The sequence below is a fragment of the Micromys minutus genome (assembly GCF_963924665.1).
Source record: "Micromys minutus genome assembly, chromosome: 9".
Classification (NCBI taxonomy): domain Eukaryota; kingdom Metazoa; phylum Chordata; class Mammalia; order Rodentia; family Muridae; genus Micromys; species Micromys minutus.
The window spans coordinates 16,565,914-16,589,959 of NC_137978.1; the positions used below are offsets into that span (position 1 = coordinate 16,565,914).

Genomic DNA, 24,046 nt, shown 5'->3' on the forward strand with positions numbered 1-24,046 from the left:
TTATGAAAAAGAGATTTTCAAATGCAGATCCACTTCCATGTCAAATAAAGGAATTGTCTGTTTTATATTCATGGCAGTGTGGTTCTTTTTGAAACCACAAATCTTAGCAATGTTTATAAAAGCAACACTGACCACTGTTCAAAGCCAAAAAAATTTCAGAGTAATCAAGAATTGTCAAAATCATAACAGGAATAAAAAAGAAATATTTTAGACTATATATACCCATAAGAATATGAATTGCTACTATATGAAATAGCAAGAAGGGGCTGAGGAAATGGCTTCATTCATTAAAAGGTTTTGCATACAATCAGGGGGTCCTGAGTTCAGATCCTGACATCCGTGTAAAAGAAAAGATAGTGTGGCCTTGCATACAGAAGGCAGAGATGGGAGAATCCCTGGGATTACTGACCAGCCATTCCACCTAACTGGTGAGTTCCAGGTACACTGAGAGACTCCATCTCACACACTATGAAAACAACTGAAAAGGACATCTGACATTGGCTTCTGGTTCCCAAAGACACATTCACCCAGTCTTGGTTAGTGTTTCTACTGCTATGAAGAGACAACATAACCGTGGAAAGTCTTATAAAGGAAAGCATTTAATTGGTTCAGAAGTTTAGTCCATTATTCCCATGGTGAAAAGCCTGGGAACACACAGGCAGACCTTGTGCTGGAGCAGTAGCTGAGAGTTCTCTATCTGGATCCTCAGCACCAAGAAGAGTGACAATGGCCCTAGCTTGAGCATTTAAAACCTCAAAGCCCAGCAACACACCCTCTAATAGTGTCACTTCTTGTGAGCCAATGGGGGCTATTTTCATGTAAACCCACAGCCACAACCCCCCATGTACACACACAGAGACACATACAGACACAGACACACACACACACACACACACACACACACACAAAACAAAACTCTATCAATAATATACCCATAGTATTCTAGTTTTTCTTCGATTGCTATAATTAAAACACCAGCAAAAAAACAATTTGGGAGAAGAAAAGAAGTTATTTGGCTTTTGTGTCCAGATTACAATCTATCATTGAAGAAAATCAGGAAAGGATCTTAAAGCAGAAAACAGAAGGCAGGAACCATTGGGGGATGACATTTGCTAGTTCACTCTCTGGATTGCTCATGCTTAGCTAGCATCTTATATAACGCCGGACCGCCTAGCCTAAGGTTGGGACTGCCAATAGTGGGCTAGAACCTTTATACCCACCAATAAAACAATCCCTTGTAGGCGTGGCCACAGGCCAATCTGTCTGAAGCAATTCCTCAGTTGAAGCTCTCAGTCAGATGACTCTAGGCCTTGTCAAGCTTACAAATAAACCCAACCAGGACACATGTTAAGAGTGGAAAGATTAAATAGCCAAAGAAATTGTAGTGTTATGGGTGAGACTTGTCCATACAGGCTTCTGTGTTTGAATGCCTTGTCTTCAGTCCATAGAACTGTTTGGGCAGAGTAAGAAGGTATGGCTTTGTCAGAGGAAGTGTGTCATGGTAGAGTAGTCTCTGAGGTTTCAAAAGACTTATGCCATTTAAAATTGACTCTGTCTCCACCTTGAGGAACAAGAGACGAGCTCTGAGCTGTTGTCTGCATGCATCTGTTCTGCCATATTCTCTGCCATAATTTTCTGAAACTGTTAATTAAACACTTATTATAAGCTGCCTTGCTCATGGTCTTTGACCATAGCAATGGAAAAGTAACTAAGATAGTAATGAAGAAAATAGTTATAAGATTATGGATTATCAGCAGTAATTAAGTTTGGAATTAAGAACATCATAGATAATAAGGAAGGGAAAATTAAAAACAAACAAACAAACAAAAAACAGGAGAAAGACCTGATAATTCTTAAAGTCAGCAAATATGAGATGGGAGAGATTGTTTCCACATGCTCAGGATTCTGGCACAAAGGGAAAGTTTGAAAATTGAACTGAGATTTGTAAGTTTAAAATTAACAGAGAGCATTTCACAGGAACATGTCCATCACTTGCATAAATGGCTTTTGTACACCCAGGAGCTTGTCTTAGAGGTTCCATTGCTATGAAGATACACCATGACCAAGGCATCTCTTATAAAGGCAAACATTTAACTGAGGCTGCATGAAGCATGGCAGCATGTAGGCAGACAGGTTGCTGAAGAAGGAGCTGAGGGTTCTACATCTTGATTCAAAAGCAACCAGGAGAGACTGGCATCTTCAGGCAGCTAGAAGGAAGCTTTGCTTTGAAATGGGTAGCACCTGCGCATAGGAGATCTCCAAAGCCCACCTCCACAGAGACACACCTCCTCCCACAAGGCCACACCTCCTCCCACAAGGCCACACCTCCTCTATCCTAACAGTACCACTCCCTATGGGCCAAGCATATTCAAACTATCAAAGAGGTATAAAGGTATAATTGCAAACATATGATGAAAGTACAGTTAATGTAAAATAAAGGAAATAAAAAATAGCAAACAATAAAAAATAAAATATTTCTGGGTGGGGTGGGGACATCCTCGTGGAGTGGGGCAGCTAGCGAGGGAAAGATATGGAACGTGGAACAGTCTGAGGGTGGACCAGGAGGGGAATAAAATCTGGAGTGTAAAAAAAATTTTTTTTTTCAAAAAGAAAAGGAAAAGGAAAATAAAAAATTTTTAAACAATGTTTGATGATTAAAAAGTTATTTAGATGTTTTAGTCTATTATATAATACAAATAAAATGACGCTTTTATATAGTTTGCACACTTAGAACCATACTTTGCAATTGATCCTAAAAAGTGTGATAAAGAGTTAAAAATTACTGGTGGGGGGGGCACTGTTCCTCATTTTACTTCTCTACCCTGGCAAAGTGAGGTTGCCAGGATTTAGCTTTGGATATTTTCATCTCTACCAGATTACTCTAAGTCGTCACTCATCCGTGGGCTGTTGCTAACCAGCTGCTGTCTAGTTCCTAACGTAGAATCTCTGACCACAGCTCTCTGTTAATCCCAGAACCATGCACCCAGGCATCAAGATCAAACCTCTGAATCTTCCAGTTTCATGTTATGAAGACACTTTCCTTTTGCTAACAACGTTAGTATTATATAATGTAATTAAAATTGATTTCTGACTGTACAGGGACGATGTATATACTAAACCCAGTACTAAGGAGGTCAGCCTGCATCACACATTGAGACTCTCTTTCAATCAAAACTACTAATAATGTTATGCTTCCTACTGAAAAAAGAAAATTTCCATGAGAAAAACTAAGTCCCAACTGTTTAAACCATGTTCTATTTTACTTTGAAAACTTGGAGTTTTTTTTTTTTGTTGTTTGTTTGTTTGGGTTTTTTTGTTTGTTTGTTTTTGGTTTTTTTGTTTTGTTTTTTTCAAGACAGGGTTTCTCTGTGTCAACTTGGCCGTCGTGGTGGAACTCACTCTTGTGGACCAAGCGGGCCCTAAACTCACAGAAGCCTGCCTGCTTCTGCCTCCTGAGTGCTGAGATCAAAGGCATGCGCCACCATCCCTGGGCCTCGGGGGTATTACTTGTAGCTGGAATAAACTGGACCTCCATTCTTCATTTGAGACCGCAAACCCAGCCTTCACATCAACTTAATAAATATGTGAAATGTCTAAAACTGAAACTATTCATTAAAACTATGAAAGAAAATACTTCTTGTTACTAGTGAAAAGCAAAGGTCAACATTATCTCATATGTGCTAAATATTAAGATATAATAATTAAATTTACAAAAAGGTATTGGAATTGATAGAATCAAGCACATGAGTAAACGCTATCCTGGTGGGTTGATGACCCTCAGTAGATGCTTTTAACACATAGTTGTTTAACATGACCACCAAATATTGGGACAAACTGCATTCATCTTATGGTGAAAGTAGGAAAAATAATCTTGTAAAATAAGTGAATGTTGGTGGCCGGAGAGATGGCTCAGAGGTTAAGAGCACTGGGTGCTCTTCCAGAAGTCATGAGCTCGAATCCCAGCAACCACAGGACTGATCACGCCTGCCTGTGACTCCAGTTCTGAAATCCTCACATAGCCATACATGCAGACAAAACACCCATGGACATAAAAATAAAATAAAACACTGGAGTATGAGGAACATGTGTCTCTAATAATCATACATGTTCATGCCTGTATGAACTTTGTTTGCTTAATAAGGAAAGAACTGATGTCCTCAGTTTTGCTCTGGTGCCTTCTCAGGATGTGATCTTGTTCTTTCTTTTCCTGGTAGAAAGTAATCCCTCGGAAGTGCCTCTTCACAGCCGGGCCACATGTAAGAGCGGCTCAGCGAATGCTTCCCCCAACTCCTGTACCCAGCAGCCTCCCAGAACTTCCCTTAGCTCCTGGGAAAAAATTCTCAAAACCAATCTTAATTTCAACAAAGCTCTGGTATCAAACTGGCTGGAGATCCGCTAGAGCTCCTGGGGGTGGGGGTGGGGTGGGGGGCTATGACCACAGTGGCGTTCTACAGGTTTCGGGGAAAGAATGCTGTTCTACTAGTTTCCCGGGATTGTTGCAATTGGCCAGAAACAACAAGGAGAAGAAGGAAGGAAAAATAAAGGAAGATTAACCACTCATAGTTAAGAAGTTACCGTGCATTTATTTAGTGGTTATTAACAAGTTGCAAGTAAGCTCTCTGTATACCAATTTTGGAAAAATCTTGAACTGAAGAAAAAAAAATCTAGTAGGATACATGCCGTTTGGAAAAGAGACAGGAAGTGAAACACAAGAATATACGTATTTTCTTAGTTTGTATACAAGTAAACCCTAGAAGGATTTGAAAGACAGCAATAACCTTAAAGTTCGAGAATAAAGAATTATAGCAAATTATAAACTTATTCTCAAATCAAAATTAAAATTTACCTGTAGCTAAAGAATTGCATGTTAGTAAAACTGCTTTTAAAAAAAGTTCAGCCGAAAAAAAAACCCACCCACTGGTGGTAACAGTATTTCGGAAACTTGCATATTTTACCAAATATTATCATCCAAAACAGGATAGACTTTGGCGTTTAAAACCTCTAAGGTTATTACAGATCATAATAGTGTTTGGAAAGCAAACCCCTGAAAAACGTTATTTAAAAACATTATCTCTCCTGCCAAATATTCAAAATACCCTTAGCATCAAAATTTAGTGCCAATGTCATGTGTTTTAAAAGTTTCTTTAAAAAAAAAAAAAAAAACAAAAACCTTCTACAAACAGCATTTTAATTGAGATGTTTATTAAACTGTGCTTCAAACTGTAAAACTGTTCCTGAAGAAAAGAAAGTTGAAAGTTGAAAGGACACAGCGATTTCCCGGGCCCCGTTTCTTCTGTTTAAACAAAGGTTGTGAGTCTTTGCTGCTCTGGCAAGTTCCATTACCGTAAATCTTAGAAAGAATGCGCTCTAGAAAACGGCTAAGAAACCCTACCGCTGCAACCTTAAGCACACGCACGCGCATTCCTGCAAGCTTACGTAATGGCCTCTAGGGGCCTCGCTGGCGGGGCGGAACCCCGCCCCCAGTCCCGCCCGCGCCCTTCCCCCATCCACCGCCCACTAGCCAGGTCAGCCGCGCAGGCGCAATAGCTGTGCAGCCGCTCCTAGCCCGGGGGATCCTGGGATTCGGCCTTTCCGGAAGGTCGAGCTGGCTGTCGGTGCTAGGCCGCCGTGCTAGGCCCAAGTCGGGATTCCAGGCCCTGCTCCAAAGCAAGCCGGTGACCGCGGAGACACATCGAGGACTGCAGAGGACGCAGCCGCGGCTCGCAGACGTGCGGAGCCTTGGAAGGCGGCAGCTCGGGTGCGCAGGCCGTGACGGCCCCTCCCCCGCCCTGAGCGCCGCGGCGAAGGACGACAGGCCGAGCCGGACGAGGTGAAGCGGTCAGGTAACTGCCTCGGGTGATGACTCACCGGCTCTGCTGTCATTTTTGAGGTGCGTGGTGCTGCTGCAGAGCGGACGTCGGTGTGCCCCAAGCGGTGCTGCGGCGATCTCTTGCCCTCCGTTTAGCGGACCCCGTCTCCCCAGAGCGTTTCTCTTTGTAACGTCTGCGGCCTAAGGCTCGCTGCGAGCTCCCGGTTCTCCCATGAAGGTGTCTCTCGGTAACGGCGAGATGGGCGTCTCTGCCCACCTGCAGCCTTGCAAGGCTGGAACTACGCGGTTTTTTACCAGCAACACGCACAGTTCCGTTGTATTGCAAGGCTTTGATCAGCTCAGAATAGAGGGGCTGCTTTGTGACGTGACTCTGGTCCCTGGCGATGGAGAGGAAATCTTCCCGGTTCATAGAGCCATGATGGCGTCTGCCAGTGATTATTTCAAGGCCATGTTCACTGGAGGAATGAAAGAGAAAGATTTAATGTGCATTAAGCTTCACGGAGTGAACAAGGTTGGTCTGAAGAAAATCATTGATTTTATTTATACTGCAAAACTGTCTCTTAATATGGACAATCTGCAGGATACTCTTGAAGCTGCCAGCTTTCTACAAATCTTGCCGGTTTTGGATTTTTGCAAAGTATTTCTTATATCAGGCGTCTCTTTAGATAACTGTGTCGAGGTTGGCCGGATTGCTAACACCTACAATCTTATAGAAGTGGATAAATACGTAAATAATTTCATCCTGAAGAACTTTCCTGCCTTGCTGAGTACTGGGGAGTTTCTAAAACTCCCCTTTGAACGGCTGGCCTTTGTGCTGTCTAGCAACAGTCTGAAGCACTGTTCTGAACTCGAACTCTTTAAGGCGGCCTGCCGCTGGTTGAGGCTGGAAGACCCTCGGATGGACTATGCTGCAAAATTGATGAAGAATATTCGCTTCCCACTGATGACGCCACAGGATCTCATCAACTACGTGCAGACAGTAGATTTCATGAGAACAGACAATACCTGTGTGAATTTACTTCTGGAAGCAAGCAATTACCAAATGATGCCGTATATGCAGCCAGTGATGCAATCGGACAGAACCGCCATTCGATCGGATTCCACTCACTTGGTTACCTTAGGAGGAGTTTTGAGGCAACAGCTGGTTGTAAGCAAAGAGTTACGGATGTACGACGAAAGGGCACAGGAGTGGAAGTCCTTAGCCCCCATGGATGCTCCTCGCTACCAGCACGGCATTGCTGTTATCGGAAATTTCCTTTATGTAGTTGGTGGACAGAGCAATTATGACACAAAAGGGAAAACTGCTGTTGATACAGTTTTCAGATTTGATCCTCGTTACAATAAGTGGATGCAGGTGGCATCGCTAAATGAAAAGCGCACATTCTTTCACCTGAGTGCCCTCAAAGGACATTTGTATGCAGTTGGTGGGCGAAGTGCAGCTGGTGAACTGGCCACAGTAGAATGTTACAACCCAAGAATGAATGAATGGAGCTATGTTGCAAAAATGAGTGAACCCCACTACGGTCATGCTGGAACAGTATATGGGGGCTTAATGTATATCTCCGGAGGAATTACCCATGACACCTTCCAAAATGAGCTCATGTGTTTTGACCCAGATACAGACAAATGGACACAGAAGGCTCCTATGACCACAGTCCGAGGTCTGCATTGCATGTGTACAGTTGGAGACAAGCTGTATGTCATTGGTGGCAACCACTTCAGAGGAACAAGTGATTATGATGATGTCCTAAGCTGCGAATACTACTCGCCAACTCTTGACCAATGGACACCAATTGCTGCTATGCTAAGAGGTCAGAGTGATGTTGGAGTTGCTGTCTTCGAAAACAAAATCTATGTTGTTGGTGGATATTCGTGGAATAACCGGTGCATGGTAGAAATTGTCCAGAAATACGACCCAGAAAAAGATGAGTGGCATAAAGTTTTCGATCTTCCAGAGTCGCTTGGTGGCATTCGGGCTTGCACTCTCACAGTTTTTCCACCTGAAGAAAACCCTGGATCACCTTCTAGAGAATCGCCTCTTTCAGCACCTTCAGATCATTCTTAGATCCAAGGTGTAATAACCTTTTCAGTGTATATCATTGATGAGCTTGTACTTCCCCTTCAGTTGTCTCTCCTTACTGCTACAGTTAATAGACAAAAAAGGTAACTTAGGGTCTTTTTGTTTGGCTTCATATTGTTTATTAAATGGCTAACAAGTGCATTTTGAAAAGTGTATTACATATATTCAGCTGTTTTAACAAGTGAAAATGATATGTAGAAAATTAGATATTTTTTTGTGATGTTACATGTGTCAAATTGTAGATGATCATAGTAAATGTGTAATTATGTCTATTACACTAAAAATTTGGAACATTTGATTTGACTGAAACATTAAATGGAGGACTCCTGTTCTAACCTAAAATAAAGATTGCCAAGGTACAGCTACCTCCCTCTTGGATAGTTTTGGACAATCTGTTAACTTAGTCTTAGAATATTTGAAGTTTCTTAGGTAGACAGAAATAGTAACAATATTAACTAGAAGAAGCAGGTCAGGATTTGTTATCTCACTGGAGAAAAAATAATAGGTGTGCACATTAGTCAGATAGTCATGCTTACACAAAAATTTGTGTATATGCATATAAACTTTTTAGACTTGATAGAAACTTCAACCGTAGTGAAAATGACCTAATATTTTCTTCCAGAAAGCAGCTCATTTTATTTCAATGAAAATTCAATACCAGAGAGTCCATGTCAAAAGTCTTAAACAGAATTTAGATAGCTAAGGGCTACAACAAAATAAATTGGCAGCCAAATTTGTCATTTAATGGAATTGTTTTTTTTTTAATGAAATTTTATTAGTTTTTCTGTATATTCTGTAGTTACATGCGTGTAGATTATTTAGCAGAAGGCAAGTTTGAAAGAATTTTTTTTTTTACCATTAACTTTTATCTGTGAAATTTGGAGGTTAAAGAAGGCAAAGAAACATTCTCAACAAAGCTCCAGAATTTTAAGTTTAGTCTCCTGCCTTAGTCACTCTGACATGTTTATTATGTGATTTTTAATAATTTCTGGTGCTGCTGTAGCTGGTAAGCATCCTGTAACGTGTGAGCTGCCTCAAGGCTTGTGACCTGAGCAAACAGATACACTCTGTTATGCAGCAAATCAGAAATATGCCTTTTTAGCCTTGACTGAAGGATAGAACCAACTTCAGATCCTCTAAGAAGTCAGCTGGTTTCCTTAGACAGTGCTAAAGGAGACCTTCAGTCTTCAGTACTGTGGGAATACTTTCTGGCTGAGAATTACATGGGAAAATCTTAAAGGGGACTTATCAGATAAATGTAATTATAGTATTCCTTAGTTATTAGTGATACTGAATTTGTACTTTCCTGGGAAGATTGTTCAACTGAAGGAAAAAAACACATGCATACACACACACACACACACACACAGTCTAGTCCTGGGAGAGTGCCATTGACAGCCCCTTAGTGTAATTCAGACGAAGGAAAAGAATTTGGCTTCTGGCACCTGTTCTTTACTTCCCATACATACATGTGTTGATGCATTTTAATGCTTTTCGTAGTTTCTGCATTGACAGAATTTTCATACTTTGTGTTTTTTTTAAATGACTGCATTTTTTGTTAACTTCAAACATATTTGAGTGCTTTTAGAAGTTAAGATAAATTGCTACTAACTTTGTGTTTTGAATAAGCAAGTAAGAAATTACATCCTAATTTTTTTTTTTTTAATTAATAGCAAGATTGAATACTTGTGTATTTTGAATAGCTTCATTTTCCCTTTGGTCCAGTGTCAATGTCCTTTTCCTTGTGATGTCTTTTGGAGTTGCTTTGTTTTTCATATCAAGTTACAGGATCTCTTTATATAATAAAATTACATAACTGATATTTCTTGTATTGTCTTTTTTTTTCTTCCCCACAAACTCTTAGTTTTACAAATGGAGGCTTTTCAGTAATTTTTGAAACCAAATTTGTCCCTTCTATATTTTGACCTTTGAATAACTTTCCTATGGTTTATTTTATTTATCAGTTGGATAGTTCATTTATTTACATTTCAAATGTTATCCCCTCTGCAAACCCCCATCCCATCCCCCTCCCCGTGCTTCTCTGAGGGTTCTCCCCCGACCCACTCCTGCCTCACCACCTGCCCTGGCATTCCCCTCCACTGAGGCATCCAGCCCCTATAGGACCTTGGGCCTCCCCTCCCATTGATGCCACATGGAATTGATAAATTGCTTTTTCATGCTGGTTCTAAGATGCTGAGCTGATATTGCAAGCCTGTTTTCTATGCATGCTTTTTCTTCTATTGCTAAAAAAACATTTCTGTGTTCTAAGTACATTTGACATTCTTGTTCTGTAATTAACAAGTACTCCTAGTCCAGATAAGAACACTGCTCCATCTGCATGACCCTAAGTCTTATAGACACACCTCTCCTTTTACTTTCCAGTGTTCTAAAAAAACATTTCTGTGTTCTAAGTACATTTGACATTCTTGTTCTGTAATTAACAAGTACTCCTTAACCAGGTAAGCAAGTTGCTCCATCTGCATCATCCTGCCATAGATTTTACAGTTCTATATATTGATATTTAACTAACCCCAAAATTTCATCACTACAAGTAAACCTGATTCAGCTTTTAATTATACATAAAAACTTTACTCCTTGCATTTCCAGGTGAAACCGTCAGTATAAATCTGAACAGTGTGTAAGTTTTCCTAGATTCCTGAAAAGTATTTGCTATAGTGTCAACTGCATTTATAGCAGAAATATGCTTGGTGAGTGTCTCGGGCTTTCTGCTGCTGTGATGAACACTGACCAGAAGTGATTTGGTAATCTTACAGTTCACAGTAATGCAGGGGATTACCAAGGGGAGCTAGGACAGGAACCTGGAGACAGGCTTAAGCCATGGAGGAGTGCTCCTTACTGACTTGCTCTTCAGTGTTTACTTAGCCTGCCTTCATATAACACCCAGAACGTGGACCAAACCAGAGGTGGCACTACCCACAGTGAGCTGGGCCTTCCCACATCTGTCCCCCACAGACTTTCCCACAGGCCACTGGTGGAGGTGTTTTTTCACTGAGGTCCCCTCTTTCCCAGATGACTCCGGATCAAGTCAAATTGACAAAAAGCACAGTGAGCGTTCAAAGGAAATGTTTACAGTTGTGCTTGTCCCACTCTGTATTAGTTACCGGTAACACCTTAACATTCCATATTTCATTAATTTGTTTCTGTGTGTTTTGGTCTTGAGACAGGGTTTCACTATCCTTGGCAGGCTAGAAATCTCTACGTAGATCAGGCTGCCAGACATGAATGGATTTTTCTGTAGTGCATTCCTGATAAGATAGCCACAAGTCCAAAGCAATGTGTGCAAATGACTTTGGATGGACTTTGAAACCAAGTGACAATAAACCTCCCCACATTAAGTTGTTCCCTGCATGTGTTTATGATTCTGATGGAAATGTGATTAGCATACTTTAATTAACATGTCACTAATGTTTTACATGCCAGATACTGAAGAATTTTTAAAAATCTCAATTTTTGGGCAGGAAGCACTCTTACAGCTGAATATATTAATACTTGGTATAAACAATTTGATGGGATAGCAAAATAACCTTCAAGGTTTTATACTTTGTAAAAAAAAAAAATTGCATTTCTTCAACAAATGAAAGAATAAATCCCTAAACGGTCACTTCAGCACACTACTACTAATTTTAGTGTGACCCCCATAAGGTGCTCCACATTTTCTAAAAGTAGATGTTGGAACTCTTCTCACCCTGATTTTGACACTCAATATCTGTGTCTTTGATCATCTCATTTTTATATTTAAATGATTGAAAGATGGTGAAATGTGATTCAGTTTGACTAGAAGTCATACTCATTGGGGAAATTTGTTTCTGTTTGTAGACTAATGGCTTTCATTACAAGTCTAGGAACGGAGCACAATATCAGAACAAGCTTAAGCTTTTAGACCTACCTGCTGTAGTCAGAGAAAGGGCAGTGGAGTGTGGCAGTTTGTGGTTCATGCTAAATTCTAAGTCATCTTCAAAATTCAATATATACTGTGTGTGTGTGTGTGTGTGTGAGAGAGAGAGAGAGAGAGAGAGAGAGAGAGAGAGAGAGAGAGAGAGAGAGTGCTAGGGTTCTCATCTCACTTGGTAGCTCTGGCTGGTCTTGAACTCACAGAGATCAGTTTGCCTCTTGAGTGTTGGGATCAAAGGTGTGCAGCACCTTGTCTGGACAAACAAGCTCTGCCTTTTCAATTCCTCTGTTTACCTGTCTTGTATAACATTTAGTTATACCCTTAGCAATTTGAACATCCTGAATAACTTGTTATCTCCTGTGATACAATCACTATTTTCTAGTGGGTTTCCACCCTTCTTTCTACACAGTATGTGGAACCTAACTTGAAAGCAGTTTTTGGAGACAAACAAGAAAAACCTAATTTTACTTGTTATAGCAGTGTGGTGCTTGAGACATTTCTATATTTCCAGTAATCATGTTTGTCGACTTTTACACCCTAATTTCTTACAAAGCCTTCAATATAATTTCTACCTCCCACCCTAACTTCTCTTTTCCCCTCTGCTTCTATGTCTATCGATTTTAAACGTTTATTTTTCCTCTGTTTCTGTGAGACACAATCACATAATCACATCCCCAGTCCCTGTTGCCTGGTTAAGTTTTAAAGACTCTAGAGATGTCAGCTTAACAATAGCTTGTGGAAATGTCATCTGGCTCACACTGTCTCCATGTGCCGCGTGGTCCTTCACTTGCCGTCACAGGAGTTCCTGCTGTCAGTGAGGGCTTGCTCGTCCAACCCCACAGCAGAGATGGGGAATAGATAGTAGAAAGTACATTCGATACCTGTTAAAAGTCTCGAGGTTGATGATTTTATTAGTTTCCAACTCATGCAATGGCTACGACCAAATCAACAACCATCACATGGTTTCTCTAAGAAGGAAGTAGTAAAATGGGTTTTTGTCAATGGATGTCATATTCATCCCCTTCAGAGCCTTGGAAAGTCTTCTGATTACTTTTCCATTAGAATTGTTTCTCCTGATATTGGAGAAAGGAAAATATTTAATTTACTAACATACTTACAAATATAAGTAAATAAAGTTGATAGCAAAGATACTTAAAGTATTTTAAGACTTTACGTGTCTTTGGATTAATGTTTCTTCTTGATTTGAGGGAAGAGTAAAGGTTTAAGGGTGCTTTGTATCTCTGAATATGAGTCAGTGTTTAATTTCCTTCACCTTTACCAAGAATAGAACCTGGACGCTGACCATACTTGTAAAGAACAACTTCTGACGGCAGAACAGTTGTCTTTAAGGAGAAGCTTGAATTCTTACATATAAAAATAGTTTCTTTCTACATAAGCGCAGAATTTCTGTTTTTTAAAGTTTCCTTTATAACTGAAGCAGAAAAATGTCCTTAGATTGAGTGAGTATTTACTGTCTTGAAGTGATATATTAGTAAATGAGACCCAATTCATCAAAATTGGGTCTTATGCCTCCCTTCCGCACTGCTGGGCTTTCTGATGCACACAAGACACAACTGTTACGTGTTGTTTGATGAAGACTGGCTGCTTGAGCTGGATTCTCCATGCTCATTCCTCTTACGTTTCCTGTACCAAACAGATAACCAGAAATTCCAACTGTGGTTTAGATCTTTGTGATCTTCAGGATTGTGTCAGGGGAACAGAGGTAGCCTGACCCTCGTGGGATTTTTTACTGTTTTGTCGTGAGGGAATCTACACATATAATCCTGACTTTGAGACAGAAAATAAGGGCAGGTTCCTGATGTGGCGTGCAATGGTGCGTATGTTGTGGTTGCCAGCCACGGCTCAGAGCTCAGCCATGACTAAGAGTTTTAGAAGTAACTCTAGTACACCTTCAGTATAGAATAGACTCCCAGAGGATGCAGCTGGTTTGTGGGCTTCTCTATTTATTCAGTTCTGTATTTATCCACTTCTGGTCCCCCTCTTCACTTACAGAACTGACGTCGTGAATGACCTCAGCACTTCTCTTAGTGGAGTGAAAAAAAAATCACTATACTCGGAAAACGGTAAATGTCCAATTCATTCCAGTAGGATGTGTTCATCTGAAGCCCACTGCTGAAATAAAAACCCATCTGCATGCTAATCTGTCCCTTAAATTCTAACACTTAGATGTTTAATTCTAGATGTCATTTTTTTCACTTCTAAAATTGTGCACAAGTTACACATACCTTACCTCTTCATAATTCCCTTGAGAGCTATTACTCTAGCTTTGAGTTATCTTTTAAAGAGAGACTCTTGTAAATAAGAAACAATGTTCATGGTTTCTGATATAATCTACAGAAAGCAGTGTCATAGGTGGGAAACCAGATTATACATTATATAGTTGTCTTCACACTATCTAAAAAGGCACTGGCTTCAGTAAAATGACAGACAGCACACTTGGCAAGGAGCAATCATAAGAGGGAGACATCTGGATGGTGACTGCCATCAGAGCAGTAGGACGTGACTGAGTAATTAAACACTGGAGTGCTCAGTGGAGTTTGGTACTTACTATTAATAGAGGAAGTGGGTTTTCTATGTATAAGAACATTTTGCTGTTTGCCGGCACAATTTGACCTCTCAGTATGTCCTTTTTATTTTTATTTTTTTTCAAATCACTTTTGACTAGAATTGTTAGTACTATATTGAAGAATTGTGAGATTCACCATTGTCAGGTTCCTGATTCTCCTTCCCCTTTCAGTTGTTTGCTGGCTTTCTACATATTGTAGGAAGATTTTTACTGTGTGCATATTTACATAGCTTTTATTTTTGGTTTTTCAAGACAGGGTTTCTCTGCGTAGTCCTGGCCATCCTAGAATTCGTTGTAGACCAGTCTAGCCTTGAACTCAGAGATTCACTGCCTCTGCCTCCCAAGTGCTGGGATCAAAGGTGTGCACCAACCACTATCACCACCTGGTACACACACACACACACACACACACACACACACACACACACACACACGAATTTCAGGATTTAAATGTATGTGTGTGTGCGTGTGTATAAAGGTGTATGGCTTCATTTACCCTTCTCTGTCAGCGAAGGGATTGGCATCATCTGACTTTCTCTATTGTTCTTGTTATCTTATTTAAGCAGTGTTCACTAAATCTCTTGGAAAGGCTGACTAGCCAGCAAGCCCCCAGGATCTTCCTGTTGCCTGTCTGGGCTGTACAGCACCAGATGTACAAATATGTCCCACAGAAATACAGAGAGTGCCCATTCTGGAGATTCAGCCCATATATAGCCACAAAACTCAGACAATATTGCTGATGCCAAGAAATACATGCTGACAGGAGTCTGATACAGCTGTCCCAGGAGAGTCTCTGCCAGATCATGACAAATACAGAGGCAGATGCTCACAGCCAATCATTGAACTGAGAACAGGGTCCCCAATGGAAGATTTAGAGAAAGGACTGAAGGAGTTAAACAGGTTTGTAACCCCATAGGAACCACAATACTAACCAAAGCTTTCAGGGAATAAACCACTGTCCAAAGAGTAGAAATGACATACTCATGGCACCAGCTGCATATGTTGCAGAGGATGGCCTTGCTTGGGTATCAATGGGAAGAGAAACCAATGGTCTTGCCATGGCTCAATGCCCCGTCTAGGGGAATGTCAGGGCAGGGAGGTGGGAAGAAGTGGTGCAGAACCTTCATACAATCAGGTGGAGAGGGTTGGGATAGAATGTTTATGAAGGGAAAATCGGGAAAGAGGATAACATTGGAAATGTGAATAAAATATATCCAATAAAAGTAAAATTAAAAAAAAATTACAGGACCACGTGAGTCCCAAACACATTCACAGAGTCCGCAAATCTTTACCATTACACTTAGGAAAGAGTTCTGGACTAGCTGAAATTGCATAATGAATCGTGGGATTCAGTGAACAAGAGAAATGTATGTAATTCTAGGGCAAAGAGGACTGGAAACTATTACAGGAACTGAAAATACAGAGAACATAAATTTGAGTTGAAATTCTTTTTCTGTTTAGGGATTTGTGTGTGTGTGTGTGTGTGTGTGTGTGTGTGTGTGTGTGTGTGTGTGTGTGTGTGTGATGTTGAACCACTTCAACTTCCCCAAGCCTCACTTTTCTCTGGATTAAAATGGTTGTTTTGACCAGCAAACCAAAGGGAGCATTGGAAACCACTTAGTTACTCTCTTCCATATATTGTATTATAAATATGCTAGGTATCTGTTAAGTGAGGTTTTCCCTAGCCACCGATTTACGGAGAAGGAATATAATATGCTGGTGCCAGGGCCTTGGGAGAGCTATTGCTTAGGATCCCGGAAACCCAATTCTTCCTACTCTAAGGGGCTATGGTGATCATCCTCAAGGCCACTGTGTGCTCAGTCTATTATGCTCTTGAGATACCCTGTGTTCTTCTTGTAAAACATTGTTTTATTAGTACTTTGCTGACTTCGTTCTATATGTATGGTGGTTTTTGCTGGTTATCATTTCTCCCCTGGAAATAGTTTATATAGTGCTATACTTTTTAATGAGTTTGCTTGGCATAAGATATAGCTTGTACAAATCCTTTGAAGTTTTATCTTCTCTATATTTTTATTTTCTTTATCTTCTGATCTCCTGGTTCTCTCTTTGTTTGTCTCTCTCTGTCTCTCTGTCTCTCTCTCTCTGTCTCTCTCTCTTTCACACACACACACACACACACACACACACACACACACACACACACCTGCTAGTCCAGGTCACATTTTTCCAATGTTTTATTGTATGTGAAATATGTATTATTTTTTTTCTCTAAAATTCTTAGGCTATCTAATCTACTACTCAGTAGCTGACTTCAAAGGGAGCAGCTTAAAAAGATAATATTAGGTTATAGAGTCTGGGGAGTTAGTGAAACACCACAGGTCAGGAGCACCACAGGTCAGGAGCACCACAGGTTCTTCCTTTGAAGGAAGTCTCTTTTTTACATTTAGTTAGGAGATGGTGGTTGGAAGGGAAATCTTTTAAAGGAAAAGCAGAAGGCCTGTGATGTTCAGTTAGTGGTTAGACAGCCGTCACCCTCGCCATGTGACCCCTGTCATCTCTCTCTTCAGCTTTCTGCCTGTTCACACATAGCTGTTTACTCTTCCGTCTGGTTTCAGCTCAACAGTTTCCCTAAAGAGCAAAAGCCACAGATAGAAAGCAGAAGTTAAATAAAATGTCTGTGTCTTATGATGCATCTGCTAGAGAGCATTAGCAGCTGTTCCATGGACACACCCAAAGGAAGTGTGCAGAATGCAGTGCTTCTGGGTTAAAGGAAACTCAGGGGAGCGCTGTGCCTGCAAAGCAAGTCTGCCAAGGGCAGCAACCCAGACTGGGGGTAGATTCTGCTTTTCTTCATGCTGCTGAAGACCAGTGTGTGTGTGTGTGTGTGTGTGTGTGTGTGTGTGTGTGTGTGTGTGTGTGTAATCCTAACAGCTACCTACACATTGTAACTGAAAGAAGACTTCTATAATAAAACAAAAAATACATCGCAATATTGAAATCTTTTACCTATCCTAGTAGACATTTTCAGAGCCTTTTCCTTCAAGAAAACCCATCAAAGAAGAGTTCTGAAGAAGACTGAAAAGTAGTCAGTCCTCACAGGGGAATAGCTCTTCCTTTATCTCTGGCTAGGACAAGACGGTAGGTGGGAATACTGGAAGACAGTTGGTGTCCTATACCAATGTGAAATATGCAGTGTTCCCTTGCTGATTCTGACACTGGACACACTCCCCACTGTCATCATCATCTTTTCCTTCTCCTTCTCCTTCTCCTCCTCCTCCTCCTTCTCCTCCTCTTCCTCTTCTTCTTTTTTAACATTTCATTGAGACATCACAGTAAGCACCTTTCTCACACCCTAGAGGTACCTGATTGCTCTATTCATTCACACTCTTTAATTCAAACTCATTTCAAAAGCCCTTTTTCTTTTTATTTGTCATATCTGACTTTAGTTTCCCCCAAAGAGAACAAAAATCACAAATAAAAAACAAAAGATGAGTGGAAGTTCTCATTTTGTAGAAATTTCTAAACGAATTATTTTTCCCTTTCTTTGGATGAATTTATTTGTATTTTATGTGTATGGGTGTTCTGCAAGCATGTTTATCTATCACCTGTGTGCAGTGCCTAAGGATACCAAAAGAGAACATTGTGTCCCCTGGGACTGAGATTATAGATGGATGTGAGCCTTCATATGGTACTGGAAACTGAAAGTTGGTCCTCTGGTAGAGCAGCCAGGGTTTGTAACTGCTAAGCCATTTCCCTAGTCTTAGTGTTGGATGCTTTTTAAAATTAGAGAATATTATCTGTTAAGATAGTGTAACTGTAGCTGGAGCTAAATGGAAACCAGAAGCTGGACTATTTTATGCTTTTTGAAGGAAAGGTAACACCAGAGAAGTTCTCCTGTACCTACCTGGACAGAGAAAGCAACTAGAGTCTAGATACCTGCTTGTTTTCTGTTTCTGCAGAAATCCACCTGTCTTAGAGCTAATGAGCACTTTTCTTCTGCAATGAATTTGTCACTAGAACAGAAACCATTCGCTTGGCTTTTATATCTTGTAGAAACACTCCCTAATTCAGTAAACCATGTTCATCCTTGGCAATGGATAGTGTGGGAATTAAACCTTTAGAAAGCGTCCTTCGCCACTACTGCATTCAGAGGACAACAGCTCTTGACATTTTATTAATCCTTCCGGGCTCTGCAGGTCTCAGGAGGGGAGGAAGGATGTGCCTACCTGGATGTGGCCTTGTCCTATCTGATGTGCACTGCATGGCTCTAATTAGAGGTTGTTTTCCAAGTCCCTTCTTTCTAGAATCCTCCTCTCTTGAAGGACATCCTATCCTTTTGGAGAAAGGATGAGCAGTCATAAGTGCCAATCTCACTGGGCCCTTAGGAAAAAACACAGACGCAGGTAAAGCAACATGAGAGATTATTAGGATAGCCCACTAACACTTGGCGACTGTGTAGCACCCACAGGCACCGAGCAGATCTGCAGCCCATTGTGACTGAGGAGCTAGAGTGCTGCGGAGGATTGAGACGTTCACTTCATTGGGACCAGTCTCTGCCTGAGTTCGGAGATCACCTTGTGCATTGCTCCAGCCCTGTGACTGGATCATGCCGAGGCTTTACATGTGGAAAGACAGTGTCTCTGGCTTTCTATCCCCTCCACCCATTCTAAACAGGTTAGTCAGGGCTCGGGGTGACATAGATGTGTTTTTAATTGAATTTCATCTTAGATGATGTCTTAAATTATGAAAGTAGTCCGTCTTTATGTAGCACTGTGTGGTAATCCATAGATGTGCACACTGTGACGTTTTATACACTTCACACATGGATCTCAAAGACATTTTCTTTTTGCAGAGCAAACACTGAACCCCTCCACCCCCCCCCTTTTTTTTACAGTTTTAAAATTGACCATAGCACCACAGACATCTTTTTGTAAATAACTTGCAGCGACAGCCAAGATCCTTTCTCCTCCTGAGAGGATCTCAGCCCCCAGAAACCATTTTGGGGGGGGGGGGTTGGTGGTAGTGTAAGCTTGGCTGACATTGTGACTGTATGACATCTTTCCACTCTGATCACTTTTATTTTTGTCACTTGTATCATCAACTATTTTTTTCCAATATAAATAATTACACCTGAACTGGGAAATTGGGATAGCATTTGAAATGTAAGTTAAAAATATCCAAGAAAAGAAAAGAATAATTACACTAGAAAGTTTGATTACTGTCTCCATGCTGCTCTGGATTTCTCTATAGCTATATTTCGTTTCATGAGGCAACCCTGGCTTTTTATGTATCTGCAAAATCACAGAACTGAGAAGATGGTCTGGATGTGGGTGGGGCGAGCTGGAAGAGTATTGACCTGCTCACCAACATCCGATTGGTAGAAGAAGCAGACACTAATCCTTTGCTGAAGCTCTGCTGTGCATGTCTAGTCCACGTAACAAGGAGCATGGGACGGTGGCTGCACCGACCCAGTGAACACAGTTTTTGGGGAACTGTGCAGGCTCAGAATTAACTACCATGCACAGCCTCAGAACCAGAAGTATGCATGTGGCCATGACTTGAATTTTTAAGCTTCTTGATTCCTGAGTTGCAGTGGTCAAGATCCACTAATATCTAATAATATGTAGAATATGTCTAGATAAAGAGCCTTAACCACACAGGTCAACCCCCAATGTACTTATTAAAGATGTTAGGAGCCCATCTTTCCCTTGTTCAAATACTTCTACATCCTTACTCCACCAGAAAACAAGGAACAGGAAGTCCATTTGCTTAGAACGCACATGTATTCTGCGAGAGAACATGGAAGAAAAGCAGGGAGGCATAAAATATTCTAGAGCATTCTGAGGGATGGAGCAACACCACTGGGCTATGTGGAGTTCACCCTGGCAGGAGTGACCCAGACAACAGAAGCTTGCAGACTATTTTAAAGGGGCCGTACCGGTCACTTAGCATCCTTTGCAAACGTGTGTGTGTGTGTGTGTGTGTGTGTGTGTGTGTGTGTGTGTGTGTGTGTACGCATGCACGTGTTTGCATGTACATGTGCGTGTGTGTGCCCTAAAAAACAGCACATCATCACAGTGTAGAAAAGCTTATTCGTGGAACCCAGGCATTTCAGGGAAACTCTTAGATACTATCCTCAATTCAGTTTCTTTAAAATACGAATGTGGTGCAGATAGTGGCTGCACGCACTGAAGGTCAGAGCCTTTGAGTACATTTAGGGAGAAGTGGTTCAAGCATGCTCAGAAGAAGAAAACAGCTGCAACAAAAACAAGACCACAGTGGGACTGAGAAATCACAGCTGCTCTTGGCAGCAATGTCTTTTGTGAAGGTTAATGAATGGCTCTTACCCAGTTTAATCAGGTTGCTGAATTAGTTTCCAGTCTTCCTTCTCCTTGGTGTGTTATGTTCTGAGTAGGCATATTTAATTTTGCAATCATTCTTGAGGATTAAGGCCCACACAACAAAGAACATGCAACCTCTATAAATACATTAGAACCATAAGTCATTACTGTGAGTGGTATAAGGTCAATAAAGTGTGACAGTTAATTAAGGGCCAGGCAATGATGGAGTTTTAAAGAATACATATGTGCAACCGAAAAACTTTATTCTGTTTTTTTTTTTTTTCTTATTTTGAGTCAGGATCTTATATGATGATGAATTCAAGGTCATTCACTATTATAACAGAGCATGACTCTGGACTTCAATCCTCGTGTTAGAGGTGTTGTTAGACCACAGGCTTTTGCCACTGCCAGCTTGATGCAGTGTTGGTGACTGAACCCACTCCTAAGTAAGTTACACACCAGACACCCCCGTTCCTTTCCTCCTCCTTACTAATGCTAGGGTTGGAGCCCAGGACACCACATGCACAGTGGAGAACTGGTATTCCACTGAGCCATACCTCCCAGTTCAAACCCCAACTCTTCTTTCTTTTATTCTTCATTCCAGCATTAGGGACTCAAAGGAGGAGCTCACGCATACTAGCCAAATGCTTTCTCTTGGAGCTAGATCCTCATCTCGTTGGCCATTCTTTAGTGTTTCAGGGTACAGTCGCTCAAATGTTTGTTAAGTCGCCCAAGCAGGGCTTGAAATTGCAATTCTCTCACTCCTGTGGGTTGCTGATTATAGGCTTGGACCACCAGGCCCAGCCTGTCTTCTCTGTAGCAGAAGGAAACTCCAGTGCAGTGGAAATCTCTGAGCGTCCTCACGAGCTCCAATGGGATTTTCTGGGAAGCAAACAGACTCCTCACTGCCAGCCCCAGGGCACCACCCCAGCTCCACAGGATCTATCAAGTCTCAGTGACAGCACTGTGGCCCAAGTAGGATGGCCACTGACACGTGTAAGCTTTGACGGGTTCATCTGGGGCCAGGAGAGATGCCCTATGTAAAGGGCAGCACTTCAGACATGACAGTTTTGTTACAGATTTATCAAAAGTCTGTAAAACCAGGATGAGAGCCTATACAACTAGAGAAACTCATGATACAGAAGCAAAAATGTGTGTGTGGGGGGGTCTGCTTTCATGCCAGTTATAAACAAAGATAAAGACATTCAATTAACAATGGTACTTGTACACACACACATACACATATATAGTAAACCTAAGAGGTATTTTGAATTATTTCTTTTTTTCTTTTTTTTTAAGTAATTTTTTCTTTCTTTTTTATTGGATAGTCTCTGTATTTACATTTCAGATGTTATCCCCATTTTTCCAATCCCATCTCCTCTCCTCCTCCCATTGCCTCAATGAAGGTGCTCCCTCTCCCAACCACCCTCTTCCCCTTCATAGCCTTAGCATTTCCCTATTCTCATTCTCCTACCTCTCAAGCATTTGCTGACCAAAGGCCTCTCCTCTTATTGATACCAGAGAATGCTGTCCTCTGCTGCATATGCACCTGGAGCCATGGGTCTCTCTGTGTGAACTCATTGGTTGGTGTTTTAGTCTCTGGGAGCTGTGGTGGGTTTAGTTGGTTGATAATTTTGTTCTTCCCATGAGTTGCAGACCCTTTCAGCCCCTTCAGTTCTTTCTCTAGCTCCTTCATTGGGGTCCCTGTATTCAGTCCAATGGTTAGCTGCAAGAATCCTCCTCTGTATCAGTATGGCTCTGGCAGAGGCATCCATAACAGATTCCTGTCAGTAAGCACTACTTGGCATCAGCAATAGTGCCTGGGTTTGGTGGTTGCATATAGGGTAGATCCTCAGGTGAGGCAGTCTCTGGATGATCTTTTCTCCAATCCCTGCTCCTCTATTGGTCCCACTATTTCCTCCCATGAATGCTTTGTTCTCCCTTCTAAGAAGGACTGAGGCACCCACCTTCTGGCCTTCCTTCTTTTGCGCTTCATGAGTTCCGTGAATTGTTTCTTGGGCATTCCAATTCTTTTGGGCTAGTTTCTGCTTATCAGTGAGTGCACACCCTGAGTTGTTTGTGTTTTAGGGTTTTTTTGTTTGTTTGTTTTTGTTTTTTGTTTTGTTTTGTGGCTGGTTAGAATTATTTCTTACAAACAGGAAACAAACCTGTTCACTCTGCTGTTATCCCATCCTATTCCTCTGTCCTAGATTTTACACCATAGGTTTTCCTGGGTTAATCCTTGTGCGTCTCTGTTTCTTTTTAAGGACTATTCAGACAAACTACATCTCAAAGCGCTGTTTTAACTCTCAGGCTTAATTTTGCCCCTAAGATGTTCTTAAATGAATATCATTCAAATACTTTTACCAAGAGGTCTGAGTGCATATTCTCCTTCTCATGGTATCTCCCCTGCCAGGTAAGTATATGAGTGAATATTCTCATAGTCCTCAGAGCAATACAAGTCCCATTACTGGCATTACTTTAATATTAATGTCATCTTAATTGTTTAAATTAAAGAATAGAAAGTTTACAACTTATCCTGGATTAATCCTTGTGTTTCTGTTCTTTGTTTCTTCTTAAGGACTATTCAGACAAACCACGTCTCAAAGCTAATCCCCTTTCTATGATCTTTTAGATTTCTGGACATGTTTTCATGGCCTTGATGTGTTATTAACATGTATCCTGTCATCTGGAGTCGGTGTTGCTGTAAGCGGGGTGCCAGGCTTTTATGGGTTGGTTGGACTGGTTCCTCCTTCCCATCCTCAAAGCTATCTGAGTTTCCAGTAAATGAGAGAAAATACAAGTTTCTGGCCTCACAGAGGCAGTGGATCTGCATGGGCATGGCTCTTTGTTTAGTCTCTGCCAGATGCCCCCATTATACCTGTCTGTAGACTTGTACACCAGCGTCCAGCTTTCGCCTTGCTCTCGTTCTGACTCACCCAGCTTCCCTGCACCATGTTTCCACGATTGATACTTTCCTCTTTCATACGCGAAGATCACATCCTTTACCTTTGTGACTACGGAAGTTTCGGCATGTTCTTTTAGGCCACAAAAACCCTACAGAGTTTCAGGTTTTAGGAAAGTAGAAATAATAAAACGTAGAGGAGAGTTGCAGAGAGAGAAATGATCCCATTCCTTGGTGTTTCCCTTAGTTCTCTGTCATTTCATTACTTCTCTGTGAAATGATAAGTATTGAAAGGACAAGGAAACAAGGGCCAACCATTAAGCTGCTGCGACATTCTGAAAACACCAGAAAAGTTTAGAGCACATTTCCCAGGTGAAGCACAGGAATTTCATCTCCCTGACAGACCGGCCAGGATGTTTCTGATGCACA

The 24,046-nt window shown here is 41.2% G+C and overlaps 1 protein-coding gene across 1 annotated transcript; it reads left to right on the top strand.

The window, feature by feature from the left end:
• The first annotated feature begins 5,583 nt into the window (after nucleotides 1-5,583).
• On the top strand, nucleotides 5,584-9,730 carry KLHL9 (kelch like family member 9). Its single transcript, XM_080920817.1, has one exon. The coding sequence runs from the start codon at nucleotides 6,042-6,044 to the stop codon at nucleotides 7,893-7,895; it is 1,854 nt and encodes a 617-aa protein (XP_080776943.1). The 5' UTR covers nucleotides 5,584-6,041; the 3' UTR covers nucleotides 7,896-9,730.
• The last annotated feature ends 14,316 nt before the right edge of the window (nucleotides 9,731-24,046 follow it).

Excerpts from the sequence above, each read along its gene's own strand:
- KLHL9 (XM_080920817.1), top strand. The coding sequence starts at position 6,042 with ATGAAGGTGTCTCTCGGTAACGGCGAGATGGGCGTCTCTGCCCACCTG.